The sequence below is a fragment of the Macaca thibetana genome, chromosome 16 (genome assembly GCF_024542745.1).
Source record: "Macaca thibetana thibetana isolate TM-01 chromosome 16, ASM2454274v1, whole genome shotgun sequence".
NCBI lineage: Eukaryota > Metazoa > Chordata > Mammalia > Primates > Cercopithecidae > Macaca > Macaca thibetana.
The window spans coordinates 5,462,030-5,481,885 of NC_065593.1; the positions used below are offsets into that span (position 1 = coordinate 5,462,030).

The window sequence follows — 19,856 nt, forward strand, 5'->3', positions numbered from 1 at the left end:
AAAAGAGAAAGTAATCCTATTCTACAAGATATTAAAACCTAATGCAAAGCCTGGCTAGTAACTTCTAATCAAATTGCTTCCATACTTTAAATAAAATACCTGCAAATTTAGAACACAGACAAAGATAGAAACTTCTCACTTGACCCAGCACTAAGCCCATCGGATGGCAGAATGCAGAATCAGGTTGCAATGGACTGATCTTAAGACAGATGAAGCAGTGGACAAAAATCTTCCTGGAGCTGATGGTGTAATTTGCTTCTTGAAACAATGACAGTCCATGAAATAAGGTAGGAAGATGTTTTGAACCTCTCTCACCAGCAGATCCCTAAATCACAGACCCAGAACTTGGAGGAAACAGGAAACAGGAAACAGGAAGCCATCTCTGCACCTCTCCAGCACTGCTCTGGTTGGTGGGCAGAATATCATAAAATCATCATGATTCTTATATCAAAAACCAAAATTCTAGACTGATTAAATAATTATTTTTTTAAATGAGAAAAGTTATTGTTTATTTGATCTTGGGCTAGGGAAGATATTTCCAAGCAAAAAGGGTAAAAAGAAAGAAAAAGAAATGATTAACAGATTGGAATGCAATAACGGTGTAATATCAAGTGTTGGCAAGAGCTCATGCAAGTGCGTGTTCTCATGACTGCTGGAACAAATTGGTGTAATATTTCTGAAGGGCATTCTGGCTGAATATATTAGAAGTCTTTAAAATGTTTATGCTCTGACTCAGTAATTCAACATCTATGAATTTTTCCTAAATAAGTAATAAGAGAGAGATAAAAAAAGTATTTACAATATTGAAAGACTGGAAAGAACATAAATGTTCAACAATACATATATGTTCAACAACAGGGGACTAGTAAATATGAATTATTTATATGATAAAATACTATCTAACCTTAAAATAATATTTTAAATAATATTTAATGATGAGAATATGCTGAGAAAAGTTTAATCATTTTTAAAAAGTTAAATGTAAAATGAAAGTTAATAACATGTACAAGATTATTCTAATTTTTTTTTTTTGAGATGGAGTCTCAAACTGTTGTCACCTGGGCTTGTAGTGCAATGGAGTGATCTTGGCTCACTGCAACCTCCCAGGTTCCAGCAATTCTCCTGCCTCAGCCTCCCGAGTAGCTGAGATTACAGGCACCTGCCACCATGCCTGGCTAATTTTTGCATTTTTAGTAGACACAAGATTTCACCATGTTGGTCAGGCTGGTCTCGAACTCCTGACCTCAGGTGATCCAACCTCCACGGCCTACCAGATTACTGGGATTACAGGCGTGAGCCACTGCACCCGGCCTATTCTAAAACTTTTTAAACTTATGAGATACACATACACACACATGTATCTGGAAGAAAACTCCAAAATAGTGGCAATGATTTGGAGGGAACATTGGGAGTGATTGTAATTGTCTGTTACTAGCAGCTAAAAGCATGCCAATAGACCTGGCAAATGCCTACTCAATCTTCAGAACTCAGCTCAGCTGCCACTTCTTCCAGGAAGACCTCCTGTACTACTCCTGTATTATACTAGATATTCTGCTTTGCACTAGACTAGACTCTGGGCATAACTCTATGATTTCCTCCCTTTCTTCCTTCCTTCCTTCATTCCTTCCTTCCTTCCTTCGTTCCTTTGTTCCTTCTTTCTCTTTCTTTCTTTCTCTCTTTCTTAATGGAGTCCCATTGTGTCACCCAGGCTGAAGTGTAGTGGCATGATCTTCTCAGTTCACTGCAACCTCTGCCTCCCAGGTTCAACTGATTCTCCTGCCTCAGCCTTCCAAGTAGCTGGGATTACAGGCACCTGCCACCACTCCCAGATAATTTTTGTATTTTTAGTAGAGATGGGGTTTTGCCATGTTGGCCAGGCTGGTCTTGAACTCCTGACCTCTGCCCACTTCAGCCTCCCGAAGTCCTGGGATTACAGGTGTGAGCCACTCTGCCCGGCTGATATATTTTTTTTTTTTTTTTTTTTTTTTTGAGACGGAGTCTTGCTCTGTCCCCCAGGCTGGAGTGCGGTGGCCGGATCTCAGCTCACTGCAAGCTCCGCCTCGCAGGTTTATGCCATTCTCCTGCCTCAGCCTCCTGAGTAGCTGGGACTACAGGCACCTGCCACCTCGCCTGGCTAGTTTTTTGTATTTTTTAGTAGAGACGGGGTTTCACTAGGTTAGGCAGGATGGTCTTGATCTCCTGACCTCGTGATCCGCCCGTCTCGGCCTCCCAAAGTGCTGGGATTACAGGCTTGAGCCACCGCGCCCAACCGCAGCTGATATTCTTTATCACTGCATTGTACTCTCTGCTTTGATTCTCTACATCCCAACTACGCTTTGAACTGTCTACCACCGGAATGTGGATGTTTCCTTTTTGTATCCCAGTGCCAATCTGTCTGCAGTCTAACAGGCCTTCAAGCTGGAACGCTGGCTTCATGAGTGAAATAGACAAGCAAATGCTTCTCTGTGCTCTGTGAATTTAGAGGTTAAGGGCAGAAATTTGAACAAGGACTGGCAAACACCAGTAAAAAGCTGTCTCTCCTCACCGTGGCCAGCAGGCTGGAAAGATGTTTAATTTCACCAATTGCCTTTAGTAATTCTTATATGAACTCATTGCAAGACCGTTCCAGTAGATCCAGAATATCATGCTGCTTACTAATGCGTGAGACACATATGAGTTTACTGTGGATCTGTGACAAATGACCAAAAACTTGGTGGCTTAAAACGATAGAAATTAATTTTCTCACAGTTCTAGAGGTGAGAAATCTGCAATCAGGGTGTTGGCAGGGCCCCACTTCCTACAAAGGGCCTAGGGGGAATTCCATTTCCCACTGCTTCCAGCTGCCGGTGGTTTCCTGTGTTTCTTCTGTGGCCACATCACTCCCCTGCAGTTTCCCAGCCCCTGCAGGACAGGAAGGCACCGGAGGAGGAGGTGGGAATGGGTGTTGTGGGAAGTCAGGGACGCTGAATGGAGGGACCGGCTGAAGCCATGGCAGAATAACATAAATTGTGAAGATTTCATGGACATTTACTAGTTCCCCAAATTAATACTTTTTTTTTTTTTTTTTTTTTTTTTGAGACGGTGTCTCTCTCTGTCACCCAGGCTGGAGTGCAGTGGCTGGATCTCAGCTCACTGCAAGCTCCGCCTCCTGGGTTTACGCCATTCTCCTGTCTCAGCCTCCCGAGTAGCTGGGGCTACAGGCGCCCGCCACCTCGCCCGGCTAGTTTTTTGTATTTTTTAGTAGAGATGGGGTTTCACCGTGTTAGCCAGGATGGTCTCGATCTCCTGACCTCGTGATCCGCCCATCTCGGCCTCCCAAAGTGCTGGAATTACAGGCTTGAGCCACCGCACCTGGCCCCAAATTAATACTTTTATAATTTCTTACACCTGTCTTTACTGCAGTCTCTGAACATAAATTGTGAAGGTTTCATGGACATCTATCACTTCCCCAATCATTACGCTTGTGATTTCCTATGCCTGTCTTTACTTTAATCTCTTAATCCCATCATCTTCGTAAATTGAGGATGTATTTCGCCTCAGGACCCCATGATGATTGCGTTAACTGCACAAATTGTTCGTAAAGCATGTGTGTTTAAACAATACGAAATCTGGGCACCTTGAAAAAAGAACAGCATAACAGTGATGTTCAAGGAACAAGGGAGATAACCATTAGGTCTGGCTGCCTGAGAGCCAGGTGGAACAGCACCATATTTCTCTTCTTTCAAAAGCAAATAGGAGAAATATCACTGAATTCTTTTTCTCAGCAAGGAACAGCCCTGAGAAAGGGAATGCATTCCTAGGGGAAGGTCTCTAAAATGATCGCTCTGGGAATGTCTGTCTTTTACAGTTGCAGATAAGTGATGAAATAAGCCCTGGTCTCCCGTAGTGCTCCCAAGTCTATTAGGATGAGGAAATTCCCGCCTAGTAAATTTTAGTCAGACCGGTTGTCTGCTCTCAAACCTTGTCTCCTGATGAGATGTTATCAATGACAATGCGTGCCCAAAACTTTATCAGCAATTTTAATTTCACCCTGGTCCTGTGATCTCGCCCTGCCTCCATTTGCCTTGTAATATTTTATTACCTTGTGAAGCATGTGATCTCTGTGACCCACATCCTGTTCGTACACTCCCTCCCCTTTGAAAATCACTAATAAAAACTTGCTCGTTTTGCAGCTTAGGGGGCATCAGGGAACCTGCCGACATGTGATGTCTCCCCCAGACACTCAGCTTAAAATTTCTCTCTTTTGTACTCTTTCCCTTTATTTCTCAGTTGGCCCTAAGGCCAACACTTAGGGAAATAGAAAAGAACCAATGTTTAAATATCAGGGGCTGAATTTCCCCCGATAAATGGGTGTGGAGGGCCACACACTAGGCCAGGGCAGCAGGTGCTCAGAACACAGCTGCCTAGAAGCGGGGTACCAGGAAGCCACACCAGCCCTCAGGGCCCTGGGCAGGCTCCCTCCTGCCAAAAGCCTTTGTGCATGTTGTTCCTGCCTTCTCAAATGTTCCTCCCTATCCTCTCTGCCTCTGCATAGCAAGGTAACTTCTACTCAGTCAAAACTATCACTGCCTAGCACAACCTAAATATCCATAAACAGAACATGTCAACAAATGACAGTGTATTCATGCAATGAAATACTATACAGCAATGAAAAAGAATGACCTCCGAACACATGCAACAATATGAGAGGATCTCACAGATGTCATTGTTGAGTGAAGAAACCGGACTCAAAAGAGCACCTTCTGCGTGCCTCTATAAAAGGCAAAAAGAAGCAGAATTAATCTATAGTAAAAGGGCTGAGAAGAGTGGTTACTTCTCGGGGGAAGTATTGGATGGGAGGGGACAAGGGAGGCCCCTAGGGTCTGGGCATGAACTTGGTCTTGTCCAGCCTGGTCTGGGGGCTGAGCCTGAGTGCACCCATGGGTAAAAGTTCATCAAGTTGAACACTTAAACTGTGTGCTCTTCCTATGATGAAAAAGTAAAAACAAAACAGGCCCCTTTCTCTAAGAAGTGTTTTCCCAGACTAGAGCACCTTCCCCGGGATGAGCTGCCAGGGTTCTGTGCACCCCTCCTGCAGGCTATTGTCCCACTGTGACGGTCTGTTTCCCCATGGAATGGTAAGGTGGTTGGCTCCCCCAGACAGTAAGCTCCATGCAGGAAGTCTCTCTGTCTTTCTAGGGCCTGTGTCTCCAGTGCTCAGATCTTAAGCATCTGCTGCAAGCGTGGGTGACCCCCATCGTGGAACGAACCCACTCTCTGGTAACTGCAATGTGAGCCTTCTGCTTGCAATGTGAGTTCAAAACCCAGGGCCAGTGAGAGATTCATCAGATTTGTAACAGATTAATCCTGGACCTATTAATCCTGGACCAATTAATCCTGGACCAGCTCACGTTGTCCAGCTTCGAGGCCTTGGGAAGTTGCCACCAGGATGGGGGAGGGATCAACTTCCTCTAGGACCCAGACAGCATCCCAGCCAGCCTCAGGGTCAGGAAGGAGCCCAGCCTCTCCAGGAGCCAGACGGGCCCGCAGCAGGGTGGGTTGGGGGGATGTGGATTGCTTGAGCCTAAAGAGGGGAAGAGGAGAAGGCACTGCAGAGAGGGGTCTCACGCTGTCTTGCAGCTCTCCCGGGGCTGATGTTGAGTTCAGATCAGCTGGATCTGGTCTACAGCACGCTGGGGCTCTGCCTGTGCACCGTCCTTTGCCGCTTCCTGGTGACAGTGGCCTGCTTCCTCAAGAAGAGGGGGGATCCCTGCTCCTGCCAGTCCCACTCAAGTCCCTGTCAAAGTCTGGCCAAGTCTTCCCATGGTGAGTGCATGAAACTGGGGTCCTTGCCCTTCTTGCTGCTTGGGTGACAAGACTCGTGCCATCCCTCGGTCCTGTCACTGCTGCTGCTTCTAGGTGGAGAGGCATGGGGCTCATCCCTGTTATTCGCTGTGGCTTGATAAAATCAGATTAAGACATCTTGGCAGGCAGATACCCAGCAGAGTGGCACCTGGGAAGGGTGGGTGTGGGGTGCCAGCCTTCGGGCTTGCCTGGGTCAGGTGTTCTCAGGATGCGGGGCCATCAGAGCTAAGCCCTGGAGGAAGTGTCTCCTTGGTGGGCATGGCAGGCTTGGGACTGGGCAGAAGTGAGAGCCAAGATTTGCCTGCCCACCCCTGCCACAGCGCAGGTTCTGGTCAGCAAGTGAGGGACACTGACACCCGCCTAGGTCCCCCTGATGACCCTAGCCTGGTGATTGCCCTTAGTTCCTGGGTCAGGGTAGAGTATGGCTGCTCACACCGTCTCCCATACCCCAGTCCAGGGCCAGGCCTAGCCCACACCCTCCACTCTCGCCTCTGCAGATCACGAGATGAAAGCCAGCAGCCCTGGGGCACGTCTCCTGAGCCAGGGGAGACCTGCAGCTTCTGCTTCCCTGAGCACAGCACACCCACCCAGGAGAGCGCGGTCATACCTGGGACCCTCAATCCTGTGGGTGATGGAAGGTGGAGGCGACCTGTGAGGGTGCCCTGATAGATGGCAGCCTTGGCATTGTGTGCGAACACACCCAAGAGAGGGTCCTAAGTGCCGGAACAGGGGCAAGGAGGAAGAGGAGGAGGGAAAGAGATGGAGAGAGAGAGAGGAAAAAAAGAGAGATGAAGAGAAAGACAGAGGAGGCAGAGAGGAAGAGAGAGACAGAGCAGGAGGTCGTGGCACTCTGGGTCCCAGTTCCCAGTGCAGCTGTAGGTTGCCATCACCTAACCACATGTGCAATAAAGTCCTCGTGCCTCCTGCTCACAGCCCCCGAGAGCCCCTCCTCCTGGAGAATAAAACCTTAGGCGGCTGCCCTTCCTCACTGCATTGTGGTTGTGTCTAATGAACCGAGACGTCCCGTCTATCACCTTCCTGGGCTCAAGGCTCCACCGAATGCTGCCCCTCGGTTTGGGAGGCTCTGTGGTGCCGCCATCTCACCAGGCTCCCAAGGAAGCTTGTGACCTTGGGTTGGGCCCTAAGCAGCCGGGTACCCGCTGGGGCTCTGCTTCTCTCTTTCACTAAGAGAGAGAAAGAGACCAAAGAATGGTCTGCAAGGAGGGCGCCTGTGCAAACACCCAGGGAACCAGGGGCTTGAGCCGTCTTCATTTCCTTACAGACACACATTCCCTTCCATGCCTCCTTAGTGAGGGCATGACACACAGTGTGTGTGTGTGTGTGCAGGTGTGTGCGTGCATATGTGTGTGTGTTGTGGGGGTGTGCAGTGGACAGGAAGGAGAGGGCAGCTCCAGCTCAAAGCTGCAAGAAAGATCGAGATTCCCTGGACCACAGCAAGAGATTTTTCGTTTGCCTACATTTTTTTTATTAGCATTTAAAGCTATATTTTGAGTAGCATGCAAACCTTAAGTTACTTAACTATTCTTAGAAGCATTTACACAGTAAGATAATACATGATAATGTACATTGAAATTATTCACCCTGCACCCCCCAACAATATCTTGCATACCTACACCCACTAAAGTATCCCATGGGAGATGGGGTGGGCAGGGAACTGTGGCCCACCTGGGACCCTTCAGTGGGGGCCCTTGGTCAGTCCCCAAGGCTCTGCATGGCCCTCCAGAGACTCTGCTTCCCGCTGGCTCAGTCAGCACCATAGAGGGTGGAGGACGGAGATGGAGTTGGGGCAGGCAGGACAGTAGGGGGAGGACAGTCAGGCACCTCATGTCCTGGTTTTTGCAGTGGCTGGGAGGAGGCTGAGGGCTGAAGGCCGACTCCTCTGAGAGCTGGCTGAGGCTTGAGGTGGGGTGGTAGGGCCATCCCCACTGCCTGCAGGGCCCTTGGTCATCCTTGTCACCCCAGGCTTCTCCCCAGCAGCATTGGGCAGCCCCGTGAGAAAGTGGCCAAGGCAGGGGTATGGATGGATCAGGGAGGGAGGTCTCATTCGGCTCTGACAGGAAAAGGGTCAGAGAAGGGCCAGGGTGGTCAGAGGTAGGGTCACAGTCTCTGGATCGGGCAGGATGAGGGAAGAAGGGAACAGGCAGGGTCAGCGGCCAGGGCGCAGGCAGAGGCAGGAGGTCACATCCTGCAAGGCCCATGGGGAGTGTCAGCTGGGATGGGCTCCAGATGCGTCCTCAGGGCGCTGGGCAGCTCTCAGGCCAGGCTCCCTGGACTCTGGTGGGTGATGTGGTCACTCCCGAGGCACTGCTGTCAGTCAGGGCTTGGTCACCCACTCTGGGCAGCACCCATCCCGTCTCAGGACTGATTTTTGTATTTTTGGTAGAGATGGGTTTCACCATATTGGCCAGGCTGGTCTCGATCTCCTGACCTCATGATCTGCCCGCCTTGGCCTCCCAAAGTGCTGGGATTTTAGGCGTGAGCCACTACTCCCGGCCCAGTCATGGGTTCTTAGTTTCTGTTTCTGATTGGGCCAGTAAAGCCCCTTCCTCATTCTTATTTTCCACTTATCACCAGAGACAGAAACTAAAAACCATGGCTTCAGGCTGCTAAAAGCCTGAAACTAAACAAAACAGAACAACACAACAACAAAATCAAATGGGTTGGACAAGCTTGCCAGATGTCCTCAGAATGCAGCACTCTTTTTTTATTTGTTTTTTGAGGCAGAGTCTTTCTCTGTCACCCAGACTGGAGTGCAGTGGTGCGATCTCAGCTCACTACAACCTCTGTCTCCTGGATTCCAGCGATTCTCCTGCCTCAGCCTCCCCAGTAGCTGGGACTACAGGTGTGCGCCACCACGCCCAGCTAATTTTTTGTACTTTTAGTAGAGACGGGGTTTCACCGTGTTTCGACTTCCTGACCTCGTGATCTGCCTGACTCGGCCTCCCAAAGTGCTGGGATTACAGGCCTGAGCCAACCCGCCTGGCCTGAATGCAGCACTCTTTACTTGGAGATAATGCCAACGAACAGGCTTAGGTTGAAGGATTATAACGGTCATGTAAAATTGATAATGCCTATAGTCCCTACCTTTAGTAAGTACATAGGCACGTTCCAAGTTTAGTCATAGCTCCTTGTAGTTTCTTTCTTTTCTCTTTCTTTCTTTCTTTCTTTCTTTCTTTCTTTCTTTCTTTCTTTTTCTTTTCTTTTTCTTTCTTTCTTTTCTCTTTCTTCTCTCTCTTTCTCTCTCTTCTCTCTTCTCTCTCTCTCTCTCTCTCTCTCTCTCTCTCTCTCTCTCTCTCTTTCTTTCTTTCTTTCTTTCTTTCTTTCTTTCTTTCTTTCTTTCTTTCTTTCTTTTTCTTTCTTTCTTTCTTTCTTTCTTTCTTTCTTTCTTTCTTTCTTTCGACAGAGTCTCGCTCAGTCACCCAGGCTGGAGTGCAGTGGCGCGTGACCTTGGCTTACTGCAACCTCCGCCTCCCAGGTTCAAGCGATTCAACTGCCTCAGCCTCCTGAGTAACTGGGACTACAGGAGCACGCCACCATGCCCGGCTAAATTGTTGTATTTTTAGTAGAGACGGAATTTCACCATGTTGCCCAGCCTGGTCTTGAACTCCTGACCTCAGGTGATCCACCCGTGTTGGTCTCCCAAAGTGCTGGGATTACAGGCATGAGCCACTGCGCCTGGCCTCCTTGAAGTTTCTTACAAGCAGAAGCACTAACAAAGGACGATGCATTCCTTCTCCTGCTTTCTGAGGATGCCGTACTCTGTAACAGAGTACTTACCAATAAACTTGCTTCTTTCACCGACCGTGCTCTGTGACTCCCTCTGAATTCTTTTCTACGTGAAATCCAAGAACCTGCTCTTGGGGTCTGGATTGGGACTCTTTTTTCTGGCAACAGGAACATGTGCACTCAGGACAGAGCTCTCCCAGGGGTAAAAGGATTTGAACATTCTGAGTTCTCGAGCAAATAGCTGACATACTGGTGGTGGTGAGAGATGTCTAGGGTGAATGTTCTAGAGGTAGAGGTTCTGGTGCTGGTGAGGCATGGGGATGCCAGTGTGTGGAGGGGGTGGGGCGGGGGGGGTGGAGATGAGAGATTCAAAGAACAGCAGGGCAAGTGGAACTGATCATCCAGTGGACATTGACTTCATGGAGCATGAAGCTAAGGCTTGGGGTTTGTGAACAAAAGCCTCTAGAAAATGAGCGGGAAGCAGAGTGACCAGTGGGTTTGTGAGGAACAATAACAAGGTGAGCATGAAGCTGTATCCTGGGTGCCACGAGGTTTAAAGGAAAATAAGCCAAATCATTTTCATGTTGAACTTGGCTTAAACTTTCTAATCATTTTCTATCCTCTGAGAATTCCTCTTATGAACATCATAGAAATGGCAGCTTGAAGGGTAACAAAATATTTATGATGTACAATGAATGTAGATATTTGCAGCTTTTCATGTTTCAGATAGTTAATCTTGTAAGAAAATTAAGGGAATGTTCAAAATGCAATTTTCAGCCAGGTGCGGTGGCTCACACCTCTAATCCGAGCACTTTGGGAGGCCAAGGCAGGCGGATCACGAGGTCAAGAGATCGAGACCATCCTGGCTAACACGGTGAAATCCCATCTCTACTAAAAATACAAAAAACCAGCCAGGCGTGGTGGCGGGCGCTTGTAATCCCAGCTACTCGGGAGGCTGAGGCAGGAGAATGGCGTGAACCTGGGAGGCAGAGCTTGCAGTGAGCCGAGATAGCACCACTGCACTCCAGCCTGGGCAACAGAGCAAGACTCCATCTTAAAATCGGCTGGGCGCGGTGGCTCAAGCCTGTAATCCCAGCACTTTGGGAGGCCGAGACGGGCGGATCACGAGGTCAGGAGATCGAGACCATCCTGACTAACACGGTGAAACCCCATCTCTACCAGCTGAGGCAGGAGAATGGCGCAACCCGGGAGGCGGAGCTTGCAGTGAGCAGATCCGGCCACTGCACTCCAGCCTGAACGGCAGAGCGAGACTCCGTCTCTTAAAAAAAAAATAAAATGCAATTTTCATATTTTTCAATGGCTTCATGCTGGAGAATTGAAAGAAAATGGAGTAGTACACTGTTTATCCAATCTCACTTCATCTAAGAGAAAAGCACATCTGTAAGTCAGTACAAATCTTTTGATCAAGTATAAGACGTTCTGAGAAAATGTCTTGTTATGACTAGAAAAAGTAAAAGCAAATAAAAATCAGCAATGTTCAAAAAGAGCAGCTTTGTTGGTCTTTTCCATCAAGTGGATAAAGATTTGACAGCTCTAATGCTTGCTGCTGATAAATTGTAAGAGAGAATAGGGAGTACAATTAACTTGATTTGGATGTGGAAATTTGATTCAGTCTCATTTCCAGAGTTTGTGAATATTAACGCCAGTAGAAAAGTCCAGCCCCAGGAACAAAGCACCTTCTAGTTTCTCTAACATCCCTGGTGGATATTCCAGCCTGCCCTCAGGGCTGCAGAAATTGCAATGAGACTGTAATGCAGTCACTTTTGACCTGTGTGAGCAAGAATGTTGTAGCTTTGGCCAGGCTGTCAGCCAGATGTAACAAGACAAATTTAAACACAGTGTGCCTCTGCACAGCCCCACACCTGCCCAGACGCATCTAAACCTGGACCTGTCACATTCAGTTAATTCCAGAAGTCAGCTCTTCTCTCTTCTGTTATAGCTGAAGGTGCCCAAGAAGAGAAAAAATACAATTTTCACTTTTTTTTTTTTTTTTTTTTTTTTTTGAGACAGAGTCTTGCTCTTTTGCCCAGGCTGGAGTTCAGTGACACAATCACAGCTCACTGCAGCCTCAAACTCCCCAGGCTCAAGTGATCCTCCCACCTCAGCCTCCCAAGCAGCCGAGACTACAAACACACACGACCATGCCTGGCTAATTTTGGTATTTTTTGTAGATACCGGGTCTTGCCATGTTGCCCAAGCTGGTCTCGAACTCCTGGGCTCAAGCGATTCTCCTGCCTTGGTCTCCCAAAGTGCTAGGATTACAGGTGCGAGCCACTGCACCTGGCCTAATTTTCACTTTTAAACTCAAAATCATGGCTTTATTAACAAAATGAAAACTTTTTTGTTAATTTCAATGTATATGGCAGGGGGTGGGGTGGTGAAGTACATGTGATGACCTTGGACTGACTCTAAGAAACACCAAGAAATGGGATTGCAAGTATTTGGATTTCCTGGTGGGGCTGTGAGGTAGCCTCTCACCAGCCCTGCTTTACCAGTTTTATGCCTGTAAGAAAGGGAATTTTTTTTTCTTTTTCTTTTTTCTTGAAACGGAGTCTCGCTCTGTCACCCAGGCTGGAGTGCAGTGGCACGATCTCGGCTTACTGTAGATAATTGCAGGTTTTCATGTTTCAGATATTTAAACTTGTAAGAGCTGCCCCCCGCAGTTCACACCATTCTCCTGCCTCAGCCTCCCGAGTAGCTGGGACCACAGGCGCCCGCCACCACGCCCGGCTGATTTTTTGTATTTTTAGTAGAGACAGTTTCACCGTGTTAGCCAGGATGGTCTCGATCTCCTGACCTTGTGATCCGCCCACCTCGGCCTCCCAAAGTGCTGGGATTACAGGCGTGAGCCACCACACCTGGCCAGGAATTTTTTTTTTTTTCCAATAAATACATGTTGATTTATTACAGGGATAAGATGGCTTCTTGGGGGATAAATTCAAGAGGAGTTGAGAATGTTTTATTCATGATGTCACTTTCCTGGAAGGGAGGATAGCAGGATTTAGGACAAGCTAAAATTATCCCCTATTTAAAAAAAAAAAAAAAAGTCACCCCCAAGTAGTCCCGGGTAGGGGGCAGAATAAAATATATATATATGCATGCAGAATAAAATATATATATATGCATGCAATGATTCCTAACTGTTTTTGAATACAGAAGCTTGGGAAAGGGTTTCTGCTGGTTTCATGAGGAAGGCACAACTTCCAGATAGTGTTGGGGAAGGGTATAAGGTCCTATGCAGGCTGGCTCCTTAGCCCACAGATGCCAAGATGATGTCTACTGGCAGCTCCTCCAAACTTCTGGGTGTCAACTGCATTGTCACTGTGTCCAAAAGCGGCAGCCGAGAGTGCACTAGGATGTCATGACCACCCCGGAACACACCAGCCAGGAGCAACATGTGGGTGTTCTTGTTACCCGGCACTTTGACCTCTCACAAGGGTTCATTCCCAAGAACTTCATAATATTACCCACAGCCTCTTCAAGTGCCTTGATGGTAGACAAGCTGAATGTTTCTTCCTTCTCAAATTCATCCCTTACCTCATCCCAGGCTGCTTCAAAGTTCAGTTTCCTGACTTTTGAATGTGATCAGCTACAGTAACTTCCAGATCTTCCAGCACATACTCATCCTCATAGCCTTCATCATCCGTCTTCCCAGTGGTGGGATCACAGTCCTTGACAGTGAGCTTCATCATGCAGCTGAATGTGCAGGTTGTGGCATCTTCTTTGGGCAGTGCCACCAGTGTGTAGCAGGTCCCAGGCTGGTTGTAGGGCAGGCTCTGGGTAGGCATGTAACGGAGCACCTCATAGGCCTCAGTGGGCTCCATCTGCACTGTGACATTCTCCAAGGTCTGGTCATTGACTGTGTTTGTGCAGTCAAACTGAAACACCATGTGGTTGGTGAAGGTGTGTTTGGTGCAGCCGATGACATACCCCCGTCTCTGACTCAGTGAGGGCCACGGGCTCAGGTGAGGACTTGAAGAAGGGCCCAAGTCCCTGGAACTCTGGCACCACCACCAACTGCTCCTGAAAGATCTCCTGCCTGGTAGCTGCCACTTTCTCAGGCTGTTTGACATCTGTGATGGGAGTACTTTCTGTTCTCTGCTCTGCCGTGGGTGCCATGGCCAGGGGCACAGACTTGAGGTCAAAAGGTTTTTCTGATGGTTCTAGAGTGTACTGCTGCAGAGCCCTCTCCAGACCAGGATGGACACAGTCAGGCCATTTAGGATATAGCCTGCATTGAGGGCTTTCTGCTTCTGCTCCAGGACATTTAGGTAGAATGTGGCTCGGTCCCTTACTTCATTGCCATTATCCATCACACACCTCTTCAGCAACACCAAGATACTGGGTAACATCTCTTCATTCTGGGCTCCAATCTTGGCCAGAGCCCTCACAGCACCTGCCCAGACCTCCTCATGCTCCAAAACCACTCGCTTATAGATGAAGTGGATGTACTTTGAGGGATTGGTGGTCTTGGACCCCTCCTGGCCCAGGAGATGTAGAATACGGGTGGCCAGCACTATGAACTCGCAGTCCTCGATGAACTCGCACAGATGTGACAGCCCTGCCTCCTTGCTGTCTGAGTTCTCCTCAATGATGCTGATGATGCAGTCCACGGTGGTGTGCTTGTACTCAAAACCACCCTCTTCCCACAGCATGGTGAACAGGAAGTTCATGAGGATGGCATGTTTGCGAGGATACTTCTGACACAGGGCACTGATAGCCTGGACAACCACCACCTTGAATTCATCCAAGATCTCTGACATGAAGGAGGAGAACTGCTTCATGAGGTGGTCGATGCTGCTGTCACTGCCCCTCTTAAGGAGGGTGGTGATGGCCAGCATGGCACGGCTGTGGTTTCAGTCTGTGACCAGGTTCTCCAGATCCAGATTACAAGCTGTCACAGCTGACAGATGCTTCATGGCAACCTTACTGAGGGTGGGAACAGCAGCATAGTGGAGAGCAGCCTTGGGTGAGCTGCAGAAAAACTGGAGCACTGACACAGCAAGGGGCAGCTCTTTGGCACTGCAGCCTGGCAGATTGACAGTGACCAAGGCGGCTTTGTACACCACCATCTTGTGCCTGTTTCTCAAGCAGCTGTCGATGAAGTCAAACAGTGGGCTGTCACGGCTGCCATCCTCCTCTTCCAGCTGCTTGCTGGCCACCCAGATCATCATGCAGTAGGCAAAGGGAGACTTAAGGCCGTGCCAGGTGACCTTGCTGATCATCTTATTGGTGGCCAGGTAGTCATTCTTACGCACATGGTACAGGAGCCCTAGGGCGTGGTACTGGACCATGATCTTATCACTGGATGCCGCCTCCTGAGCCTCATTCACCCAGTGCTTGACCACATCAAAGCTGCACTTCAGCAGGTGCAGGGAAGACATGAGGGCAGAGCTGGAGCCACTGGGCACCTTGTCCACAATGGCTTGTTTCATGTAGCACTCAGTAGCCTGCAGCACGGTGCTATCAGTGATCTGGCAGAGGGCTCGCACAGCGGGGCCCCGGTGGTTGTCCTCTTTCCCAGTCATGTATTTTGTGAGGCTGCTGGCGACAATGATGACATCCTCTGTGATGCAAGACATCTCCTTGATGGTCAAGTAGCACATCCGATGGAGTGTGGGATCATTGGACTGAAAGAGCTTGGTCATGGCAAAGAAGGCCTCGGTCGCTTCCGTGGTCCCCAGGTGCTCCCCCTGGTTTATAGGATAAAGAATCTTGGTGAGGATGTGGACACATTTCCAAGGGTTGATGGGAGTTTCATTAAATACACCGGCCTCCTGGAGTACGGTACTCTTCTCAAGGTGCTCGAATGGGTTGGAGCCTCCACCCGACTCTTCGTCCTTCTTGTCGAATTTCTTCAACATAGTGGAGTCGGTGGGGTGCAATGCAGCAACGCAATGCTCAAGGGGCACAGCACAGAGTTCTTTTGTTTGTTTGTTTGTTGTTTGAGACAGAGTCTCTCTCTGCTGCCCAGGCTGAAGTGCAGTGGTGCAATATCAGCTCACTGCAACGTCTGCCTCCCAGGTTCGAGCGATTCTTGTCCCTCAGCCTTCCAAGTAGCTGGGATTTACAGGCCTGCACCACCATGCCCGGCTGCCTGGCTAAGTTTTGTATTTTTAGTAGAGACAGGGTTTCGTCATGTTGGCCAGGCTGGTCTCCAACTCCTGGCCTCAAGTGATCGGCCCCCCTCGGCCTCCCAAAGTGCTGGGATTATAGGCGTGAGCCACCGTGCCTGACCAAGAAAGAGATTTTCATTAGATACCAACAATAGCAGGCTGGCTTATTTTATGATGTCTAATATCCTTAATAAAATGTCAAATGTTTTTGAAACATGGTAGATACAATTAAAATCCCCTGTGAACCTCTCCTGAATCTGATTCCCTTGTCTTCTACTGTATGTATAACCATTTTTTAAAATGTATTTATACTTTTTCTACATGTGTATGTATATACAAATAATATGTGAAATTTCACCTGTTAAGTAAAAAATGAAAATTAAAACATTTTAAGTACCAGATTGTACATTTCTTTCTGCAATTTGTCTTATCTTGTCTTTTTCAGATTTATCCATGTGGATTCCTATAGCTCCTGTTTATTCACTGTAACTTCTGTAAAGAAGTCTATTGTAGGTGTTGTTTTATATACTTTGCCCAACTTTCTATTGAGTCGTCTTTTTCTTTTTTTTTTTTTTTTTTTTTTTTTTTTTTTTTTTTTTTTGAGACGGAGTCTCGCTCTGTCGCCCAGGCTGGAGTGCAGTGGCCGGATCTCAGCTCACTGCAAGCTCCGCCTCCCGGGTTCACGCCATTCTCCTGCCTCAGCCTCCCGAGTAGCTGGGACTACAGGCGCCCACAACCGCGCCCGGCTAGTTTTTTGTATTTTTAGTAGAGACAGGGTTTCACCGTGGTCTCGATCTCCTGACCTTGTGATCCGCCCGCCTCGGCCTCCCAAAGTGCTGGGATTACAGGCGTGAGCCACCGCGCCCGGCGAGTCGTCTTTTTCATATTGAATTTGTTAAGGAAAAATAATTCAATGACACTTGTTAACGCACAGTAAGGAAGACTTTATTCAGGACCATCTGGATGAGCATAGGGACCACTCGATGGGGTCTTGGAGTGGGTGAGAGAGAGAGATTGGGCTCAACTCTGAATACTGCCTGGGCAAGCGGGAGTTTATAACCAAGGAGCAGGGTGGCAGTCAGTGGGTGGAAAATTACTAAAAGGAAACATTACAGGTAATGAGAATTCTGGCTAACCGCACCTAACGGGACTCTTGCTAAAGACAGGCCAGGGTGACCCAACATTACCTGGGAGATGGTGCAGAGTGAGGAATCTGATCAGACATCCAGGTGATCAGAGCATAGAGGCCGGCGGCACTGGCTAAACTGACTTGACCGGGTTCTTTGCTAAAACTAGATTTACAAGGAAGCGCACAGATGAGCCCGGGACAAGGTTCAGGAGCCTGACTAAAGTTTGGTCAAGCAGAGAGTCTTTACCAAATTATAGGAGTTCTTTCTACTTTTCAACACTAATTCCTTCAGTCCACCAAAGCACTCTCTTCTAATCAACACCAACTTCCAGATGAAGCCAGTGGCATTTTAGGGTCTTTGCCTCCTCACTTCCCCTCTGACTTTGTTGACATCGTGTGTGTAGGATGCGGTGTGGACTTCCCTTCCCCTGACACTCCTGCCTTCACTCACTTTGGAGACCTGCCCAGTTCTGATCCCCACCCCTTGTATGGCATCTTCACGTCAGTTGTTCCCTGTTCCCCTTTCCGAGGTTCTCCCGAGGATTTCGTGGTGCACCCTCTGCGCTTTTCACTCTGTGGTCGCTCCCTTGCAGAACTCAGCGTTTATGGCTGCTTCGGTCCTCAGTTCTCTGCAGGCAGCTCCCAGTGTTTGTCCTGTGGCCTCTTCTAGGCTCTACTCCCGTCCTTCCCACCTGCCTAGGGGATGACGTCACTTGATAGTCCACCCAATGTAGAGAGAACTGTCTCACCGTTAATATATTGTCCCCTCCCCTTTCTCATTTCCCATAGCTCCTCTCCTCCCAGTGTTTTAAGCACAGGAGACTTTCCAGCAAGGAAGGACTAGTTTGAGAAACTTTAAACGGCACATATCAGTTTAACAGAAAACAGAAATTTGCGGGAAAACCTACCTTGTGATCCTGGCGTTCCTGGATAATCAAGAAGCTGGATTCAGGAAGAATGGTACCTACTGGAACAGGATTTTAGTGTCCAGAATGTGCCTTGTTTTTTTAAATTTTTTAATTTTAAAATATTTCATTGTCAAATGAAGATTGTATATATTCAAAGTGTACAATGTGATGATCAATATACATTGTATCATGATTACCAGAATCCAATTAAGGAACACACCCCTCACTGCCCTTGCTGTATCTGAGATCCAGAGCTGGTTCCTTTTGTGACTCAGTTTGCACCCTGTGACCGACATCTCCCCGTTGCATCTTCTCTCCGTTTTTATTTCTTTCTTTGAATTGGCTTTGCTTGCGTTCTCTTTTCTCTCTATTTTCTAATGACTTTTTAAACATTTAATCCGCGGAAGTATCTTTATTGTTTCTGTTTGTACCTGATTGCTGTGGGTTGAATTGTGTCCTCCCAAAAAGATACATGATGTTGCAGTCCTGATCCCCTTACCTGTGAATCAGATCTTACTTGGAAATCAGGTCTTTGAGATGTAATCTAGTTAAGATGAGGTCTTGCTGAATTAGGGTGGGCTCTAATCCAATGGCTAGTGTTCATGTAAGATGAGGGGAACTTGGACAGAGACGCACAGAGATGAGAACACCCTATGAAGACATGCAGAAAGAAGGCCAGGCAAGGATGGAAGCAGAGATCAAAGACCGGGGAGCAAGCCTGGGCACACCAAGGGTTGCTAGCAGCCCAAGAAGCTGGAAGGGAGGCATGGAGCAGCCTCTCCCTTGGAGCCTCCAGAAGAACCAACCCTGCTGATACCTCGATTTCAGACTTCTGGCTTCCAAACGGTGGGAGAAGAAATTTCTATTGTTTTAAGTCACCCCGTTTATGGTACTTTGTTACTGCAGCCCTAGAAAACCAACGCAAGTGGGAGTTTGTAGTCAAGGATGATCATTGAAATTTTTAAAGCAAAACAGTGACAGGCCGGGCATGGTGGCTCACGCCTGTAATCCCAGCGCTTTGGGAGGCTGAGGCAGGCAGATTACCAAAGGTCAGGAGTTCGAGAACAGCCTGGACAACATGGTGAAACCCCATCTCTACTAAAAATACAAAAAATTAGCCAGGAGTGGTGGCGGGCACCTGTAATCCCAGCTACTCAGGAGGCTGAGGCAGGAGAATAGCTTGAAACCAAGAGGCAGAGGTTGCAGTGAGCCGAGATCACGCCACTGCACTCCAGCCTGGGTGACAGTAAGACTCTGTCTCAAAACAAACAAACAAACCAACCAGAGATAAAAGTCCCTCGGTGATTTCACCATCACAGCTTCTTGTCACCCCCACTTAAGGAAACCTATTTAACAACTTGGATCACAGATTCCCGTCTCCTACCAGTGGTTGCTTAGCTTGTCCCCAACTGTTTAGTTTACCATGATAAATAATCCTGCTGTTAGCATCTATGATATGTGTGTGTATCTGTGTCAAGTTAAATTTGTATTTGTAATGTTTGATTTTTTTAACCAAAAACAAATCTGACAGAGTGTTAACCTCTGCTACATCTATGTGACAGATGTGTGGGTGTCTTATTTTCTGTAGGTTTCTGTATGTTTGAAATGTTTTGTAATCAAAACTGTGCTCAGAAATCAATCAACCAGAATAGGAAACTGTCCCAGTTTCCATCATACTGTAATGTTAATTTCTTCTGATATCATCTATCGGGTGACAACTGCCCAAAAAAACCTGTTATGACTGTTTCTTTGTGTGTGTGTGTGTGTGTGTGTGTGTGTGTTTATATACATCTACCATAAAATGCACCACTTTAACCATTTTAATGGTATACCATGAAGTGGTTTTTGGTGTAGTCACAATATTGAACAACCATTGCCACTACCTAGTTCCACAGCATTTTCATTACCCCATAAAGAAGCCTCATACACACTAGAGAGTCACTACCTAGTCTCCCCTCCCCCAGACCCTGGCAACCACTAATCTGCTTTCTGTCGCTATGGATTTACCTATTCTGGGAATCTCATATAAATGGAATCATATTATATGTAGCTTTTTGTGACCAGCTTAATTCTCTTAGCACATTTTTTAGC

The 19,856-nt window shown here is 47.7% G+C and overlaps 3 protein-coding genes and 1 pseudogene across 7 annotated transcripts in view; 1 reads left to right on the forward strand and 3 right to left on the reverse strand.

Annotated features, from left to right (window-relative positions):
* ZNF287 (zinc finger protein 287) overlaps positions 1 to 19,856 on the reverse strand; it is a 178,847-nt gene that overhangs the window by 105,732 nt on the left and 53,259 nt on the right. The gene's annotated exons all lie outside the window — the stretch shown is intronic.
* Positions 1 to 19,856, reverse strand: part of LOC126938793 (zinc finger protein 624) — a 165,664-nt gene that overhangs the window by 45,487 nt on the left and 100,321 nt on the right. The gene's annotated exons all lie outside the window — the stretch shown is intronic.
* On the forward strand, positions 4,673 to 6,665 carry LOC126939497 (tumor necrosis factor receptor superfamily member 13B-like; annotated as a pseudogene).
* Positions 12,834 to 15,528, reverse strand: LOC126938795 (coatomer subunit gamma-1-like). Its single transcript, XM_050763406.1, is given in 5 exon segments — positions 12,834 to 13,038; positions 13,041 to 13,184; positions 13,187 to 13,544; positions 13,546 to 13,814; positions 13,817 to 15,528. Coding segments are annotated over 5 exon segments (2,607 nt in total). The 5' UTR covers positions 15,477 to 15,528; the 3' UTR covers positions 12,834 to 12,862.